The sequence below is a fragment of the Bubalus bubalis genome, chromosome 11 (genome assembly GCF_019923935.1).
Source record: "Bubalus bubalis isolate 160015118507 breed Murrah chromosome 11, NDDB_SH_1, whole genome shotgun sequence".
NCBI lineage: Eukaryota > Metazoa > Chordata > Mammalia > Artiodactyla > Bovidae > Bubalus > Bubalus bubalis.
In genome coordinates this window covers 77082553-77089645 of record NC_059167.1, presented here as the reverse complement: position 1 = coordinate 77089645, position 7093 = coordinate 77082553, and the positions used below count along the sequence as shown (strand labels likewise).

The 7093-nt window shown below is 42.9% G+C and overlaps 1 protein-coding gene across 1 annotated transcript; it reads right to left on the bottom strand.

Annotated features, from left to right (window-relative positions):
• Positions 1 to 5151: 5151 nt before the first annotated feature.
• LOC102405757 (ribonuclease 4-like) lies at positions 5152 to 5577 on the bottom strand. Its single transcript, XM_006062102.4, has one exon. The coding sequence runs from the start codon at positions 5548 to 5550 to the stop codon at positions 5152 to 5154; it is 399 nt and encodes a 132-aa protein (XP_006062164.4). The 5' UTR covers positions 5551 to 5577.
• Between the last annotated feature and the right edge of the window lie 1516 nt (positions 5578 to 7093).

Here is a 7093-nt window from a genome sequence, read left to right as displayed (position 1 = left end):
TTAATTGTCTAGGTTATATCATAACTTTCCTTCCAAGGAATGAGCATCTTTTCATTTCATGATTGCAGTCATCATCCACAGTGAATGAATATGCATCTATCCAAATAGGGGGAGTGGATATGGGAAATTCTAAGCAACAACACAAGGCTATTGTACTGTGTTGACCTGAAACAAATAGACTGCCAGATATTTCTCCAGCAAAGATAGGTTTATTCAGAATCAGCATGGGTGCATACTAAGTTGCTTCAGTAGTGTCCAACTCTTTGAGACCCCATGGGCTGTAGCCAGCCAGGGTCCTCTGTCTATGGGATTCTCCGGGCAAGAATACTTGGTCTGATGCCACCATTGTTTTATTGTTTGGGGACATGTTTCATGCTTCTGCTGTGTGGATTTTGTTTGTAAACAAGCCTGTTCAGTTTTGTGGTTAAGCAAACCTGCTTTTTTGAGTAATCATTAATTTACAGGGATCTCCCATACTTTTTTCTTTACTTACAATCCCCTAGTGTAATTAACTATTTAATCATCTACTTTGTCCCATTACTCTGTCCCTATTAGTTTCAGGGCTTGAGTCACTCAATGATGCAGGAGATTGAAGAACACAGGGTCCTTTAATGTTCGGTATTTCTCCTTCAAATACCTGTCCCAGGCAAAATTATATGACATGAACATTTCTTACTCTGTTTCTATATCCTCAATTTAGCAAACAACTTTGGTGAACCCTATTTACTTGTGTCTTTAACATTTCCTTCTCTAATCTACTTCCTCTTTCCTCCAACAAAATGTAAGTCTTAAGCCCCGCTTTTAAAGTCCTCTTTGCCTACCCTGGAGCTTCCCTGGTGACTCAGTGGTAAAGAATCGGCCTGCCAGTGCGGATTCAGGAGATGCAGCCTTGATCCCTGGGCTGGGAAGAACCTCTGGAGAAGGAAATGGCAACCCATTTCAGTATTCTTGCTTGGGAAATCCCATGGACAGAGGAGGCTGGTGGGCTACAGTCCATGGAATCTCAAAAGAGCCAGATAAGACTTAAGTACTAAACAACAACAAATCTGTACCCTATATCTCTGCCACGTGAAATGGTTGTTTATCAGATAAACTCATTTTGCTCATATCATCTACTTAATGTACTATTCATCAGGAGACATAACAATTTAACTCATCTAAAATGCAATAGCTTCCTTAGAGACATTCTTTTTTTTAAATATAAATTTATTTATTTTAATTGGAGGTTAATTACTTTACAATATTGTATTGGTTTTGCCATACATCAACATGAATCCGCCACAGGTATACACTTGCTCCCTATCCCAAACCCCCCTCCCTCTTCCCTCCCCGTACCATCTGTCTGGGTCGTCCCAGTGCACCAGGCCCAAGCAACAAGTATGCATCGAACTTGGACTGGCGATTTGTTTCATATATGATATTATACATGTTTCAATGCCATTCTCCCAAATCATCCAACCCTCGCCCTCTCCCACAGAGTCCAAAAGACTGTTCTATACATCTGTGTCTCTTTTGCTGTCTCGCATACAGGGTTATCATTACCATCTTTCTAAATTCCATATATATGCGTTAGTATACTGAATTGGTGTTTTTCTTTCTGGCTTACTTCACTCTGTATAATAGGCTCCAGTTTCATCCACCTCATTAGAACTGATTCAAATGTATTCTTTTTAATGGCTGAGTAATACTCCATTGTGTATATGTACCACAGCTTTCTTATCCATTCATCTGCTGATGGACATCTAGGTTGCTTCCATGTCCTGGCTATTATAAACTGTGGTGTGATGAACATTGGGGTACACGTGTCCTTAGAGACATTCTTAACAAAAGCAAGGAAGAGAGATGATTGATAGGCATTTGTCATGTTTATTTTGGCAAAGTTAAAATACCAAGTCAAGGATGAGGAAGGAAAAAAAACAGTGATGGCTGAGCAGCTGCCAAGTGCCAGGAATATGCTACATATTTTATACAGCTCTAATCAGCTCTGGTCACGTCAACCAATCTGGGTGGATCTCAGCATGTCCCCACCATCAATGCTTACAAAATTTCCCCAGCTTAGCACATAAACAGTTATACTTTCATCACACACACAAGAAAAACTAGTATATGCTTTAGACACACACATATTATACACACTTACATAAAGCACAAATCACATTCAAGCAAAAGCTATATAACACACACTTAGAACACCTGTATTAATCACACAACACATACTCTGCACACATAAATAAATTTCACATGCATTGAAACTATATAATTTATTTAGGGATGGAAAGATCATTCAGCTTGCAAAGGTATAAGGAGAATCAATATCAGAAAATTTCCCAGATTAGTCAGAAAGAGGCCATATGTGCTGAATCTTTAAAAAACAAACCAAAATAAACATGTAGAAGGAAATCAGATAAATGAGAGCAGAATGGTATTTCAGGCAGAGAAACAACACAGGCAAAGTTACGAGAGCAAGAAACCACGTGAAACTCTAAGTGGTTGGAAACCATTGGCTCATAAATGTAAGGGCTCTTGATGTAGGTGGGGCCACCACTTGGGAGCACTGAACACTGAAAGCTGTGGGTGTGGGTGGACTTTCTAGTTGCTGATATCCTCTAATAACCGCATGTCCTCTACAACATCAACAAACCCATTCATGCTGCAATGGAATTCAATGTAGCTGTAGCTCTTGTAACCTTTATAATTGCTTTTGCTGTTCTTCCGGATGCACTTGAGTGTCTTGAAGGGATATGGGGCCCATATATATACATTTCTGTAGCGTTCTCTCCAGTTCCTCAGGCATATACGCTCAATTTTGTGCCATAAGGTATAGATGAAGATGTGATAGTTCTTGTCTTTTGGAATGCCTCTTTCCCTCATCAGATCATTGCATTTGTACTTGCTGAATTCCCAATTTGTGCTCAGGTGGTGCTGTTTCATAAATTCCCTCCAGGAAAGGTTCTGGCTGTGTACAAGGGGCCCACATAGAGGAAACAGCAGAGCCAACAGAGAGCCTAGGACCTTTAGAGTGGATGCCATTTCAGTCACCAGGACCACCTGTGGATCCACAGGGAAGAGAGAGGAAAGCATTATCTCAACACTGCCCTAAGAGCTGAGCTCCACCTTAAAATTCCTTTCTCTGTCAGTGTAGGCACCTGGACCCAATTTTACCATTTGGTTTCCAGGCTGGAAGATAAGTCTCATTAGATAATCAAGTTTACAAGAAATGACAATATGCTACAGCCTGTCTGAGACAAGAGCAAAGTTGTAAAAAAATTGAAGTTTATTTCGGCAATTCCAAATACCTCCTGTCTGCCCTCTCTTCCATCTGAACTGAGGAATCAATCTTGCTCTAGCTAGCTGTTTTGCATCCACATCAATTCTCAAAAGAGTGTGTATCTTAAAGAAAATGGGATTTTAAGCTTTATGTTTGTGAATTGCAAAGATTGTCCCTCTAAAGGGGTTTCCTTGGTGGCTCGGCGCATAAGAATCTACCTTCAGTGCAGAAGACACAGACCAAGATTTGATTCCTGGATCAGGAAGATCCCCTGGAGGAGGGCACGGCAACCCACTCCAGTATTCTTGCCTGGAGATTCCTGGACAGAAGAGCCTGGTGGGCTACAGTCCATGGGGTCACAGAGACTCGGACATGACTGAAGCAACTGAGCATACACATCCCTTTAAAAGGGATGCAGAATATGAATAGAGACTTGGAGAATATTTTCCAAGCAGGAGACTTTGGTTCCTTGAAATCCTAGGCTGCAACTATATTGATTCTGCAAGATGGTGCTTTCCAGGATCTTGTCTTCCTTATGACACTTCCCCAAAGCCTGTGAAACATGTTTTCACTTCTGACTACACACACCCCTTCTCAGAAGCCATTTCCCTAATTATTGTCATTATAATTGATATTGATTTGTCATTAAGAATGTTACCATAAGGAGCTCCAGTTTTGAAATATTGTTTTGATCAATCAAATATCAAGATTGAAGCTGCCATCACAAGAGCTATTCTATTCAAATTAGGCCAGAGAGTTGCTTGAAAAAGTCTCCTGTTTAAACTAGCTCTCTGTCCTCATTTACCATGAGGCGTATGCCTGATGCTGTGGAACCTCTATTCTAATTCTCAACTCTCTGAACATGATGCCTCAAAACGGGCCTAATAATCCATGCCTCAGACCTGTGAGAGTCTAATGAGATACACTTATTGAGAGCATTTCTGAGAATGTCAAGTACTATGCCAAATATAGCACAAGGGGTAGGTATCTTCTCTTTTGTGAAGATATCCCTGGCCCAAAAGGCCTAAACAAGATGAGAAGACCAGGATTCAAGGTACTTCAGGGTACAGTTGGCCCTCTGAATCCACCTGCTCTGCACCCAGGGATTCCACCAACCACAGACACTGATTAAAAATACCGCCCCCCCCAATTTTTTTCCCCAGAAAATTCTAAAAAGTAACACTTGAATTTGCTTTGTGCTTTCAACTATTTTCATAGCATTTACATTGTATTTACAGCTATTTACATAAAATTTACCTTGTTTAGGTATTAAAAATGATGTAGAGATAAGTATGCAGTTTAGATGCAAACACTGTGCCATTTTATACAAGGTACTTGAGCATGCTTGCATTTTGGTATCCTGGGCATGGAGGATCCTGGACCAATACCCCATGGATACCAAGGGATGGTGGAATTACGCTTAGGAAGAGTGGGGAGAGGCTATAAAAACTATCAGTGAGATTGAATCCAGGTCATTAGTTCTCACAAGTTGGATCACTGTCTATTCTTAATCCCACCATCTTAATTTCCTCTTCCAGCATTCCTGGGCCTTTCCCTTTAAGCATCCTCAGCAGCAGCCCTTCTAACCATAACTCACCCTATTTAGATCCAACACTCCTGTCACTGGTCGTAGCAGGGATCAGTTTATGGATGTGCGGAGCAGAGAGTGTGTGTCTTTCCCCTTTCCTTAGGGCCAAGAAGTCTGCAGCCATGAAGGAAGGACAGAAGGAATAGCAGTCAGTGGGAGGTACAGCCCTCCAACTGATTGGCAGTAGTTGGGGGGAGGGGATAAGACAGCCTTACTAAAAGAACCAGTCCTGCATCTTTTCATCTGGAACACGTGGGTTTACTCTGAGAATAGCCTGGAGCAAAGGAGTCAAACCTCAAAGGCTGACTTGTGGTGGGGCCTTGGCCCGGTATCTGCAGTTGGGAGCCCTGGAGCTTCCTGTCTCCCTGCAGTCTGTGACCCTCACTACACCCTCATGGCAGTTCATCCGGCCATTCTTGCACTGAATGTTGGCGGTGCTGCAGATACTACGGATGTTCCAAAGATCTTCATGAATGAAAGTGTTGAAGCGCTTGCACTGGTGTGAAGTCATCTTTCGTCTTTGCATCATCAAGTTGCAGTAGCTGTCATTGCCTCCTGTCTCATCAGGGTCCACGTGTTGCCTCAGGAATCGTTGGTACATGCGATCCTGGCCATAGGAGGGCTGTACCAGCCCTAGCCCCAGCAGGGTCAGCAGCAAGAGCAGAAGAAAGGCCTGGGTCCTCTGGAGAGCCATCACTGCCTTGGAGATGCCTAAAGAAGACCAAGGGGCAAGAAAAACCATCCCAGGTTCAATAGGAAGTGAGCAACCCAAAGTAGTAAGGAGAATTTTTGGAGCAACAGACAGGGCCTTTTTATACACATCCAGTCTAAGGTTTAGGCCCAGCTGAGTTCCTAGTTTGATACATATGGTTACTACTGTCCTTTGTTTTCAAAGATGCTGCTTCATGATGGTGGATCACACTGTGTGTGATTATAACGCTAGGGATTTGCATCTTATTCCACCTACAGCCTATCCTTAACAATAATGATCAGGATTAAACATAACTATCATTTGTTTAAATGCCACCTTCTCCGTTCACGACCACGTTTTGCCTGTGCACAGAAAGACCCAAAGCTCTGTGTCACATTGCTGTGTCTGCTGCTGCAGATACGCAATACGGAGTTAGGAGGAGAGGGAAGTAAAGGAGTTGTGGGAAGCAGGGTGGCAGGAAGAAATGATGCTTGATTTACTCCTCACCCCAGGACCACTGGATGCAACTTCTGAAGATACACTTAGCACTTGGGTAAGAGCTTCATCACCACAATGTACTTTGCATGGTCTGTCCCAAAACTAAGTGTGCACAGTTCTGTCTCCTTTCTCTCATTCTGCTTCTTTGTGACCAACAACATGGTTTAGCAACACGACTAGCTACAGAGAAGATTTTACTTTTCAAACAAGAGCATGGATGGCCTCAGTCACAGTAACCAACTGATTTAGTAAGACAAGGAAAAATACTATGAACAGAGTTCAATGTAGACATCCATGGGTGCCTCTCAAGCTTCTGCCTACAACAGAAAATTAAATGATCCCCAAAGCCCCACAACACATACTTTTAGGTTAGAGCTTGCACCAATGGCTTGCTCTGCTGACATGTTCAATGTCAGTAAGAACTTTTGATACGGTGATCTGAAAGACCTAGTTTACCACACTAACTGTATGATCTTGGAGAAATAACTTCTCTCAGTATATTCCTCAGAAGTAGAATAGGCGTAATGAAAATGCTACCAGGCCTCCCTTGTGGCTCTGCTGGTAAAGAATCTGCCTGCAATACGGGAGACCTGGATTCCATCCCTGGGTTGGGAAGATCCCCTGGAGAAAAGCTACCCACTCCAGTATTCTGGCTTAGAGAATTCCGTGGACTGTATAAGTCCATGGGGTTGCAAAGGCTACCCACTCCACTATTCTGGCCTAGAGAATTCCATGGACTGTATAGTCCATGGGGTCGCAAAGAGTTGGACACGACTAAGCGACTTTCACTTTCACTTCAGTGTTACCGAAAGAGTGTGCGGAGTCCAGCTGCTCACTGCTTAAGAGGCAATAAGCAGGCCAGATTGGTGGAAAGCAAAGTTTGCTTTATTTCAAGATGCCTGCAACTGTGGGGGGAGGGTGGTGGACATCCATCCACAGGCCGGCTCCCCCTACCCCTGCAACCAGTGGGGCAAGAGCTTTTACAGACACAAGTAGGGGTGGGGGACTACATGCAGAAACAGCATAGTCATCTCTGACAGTCATCTTC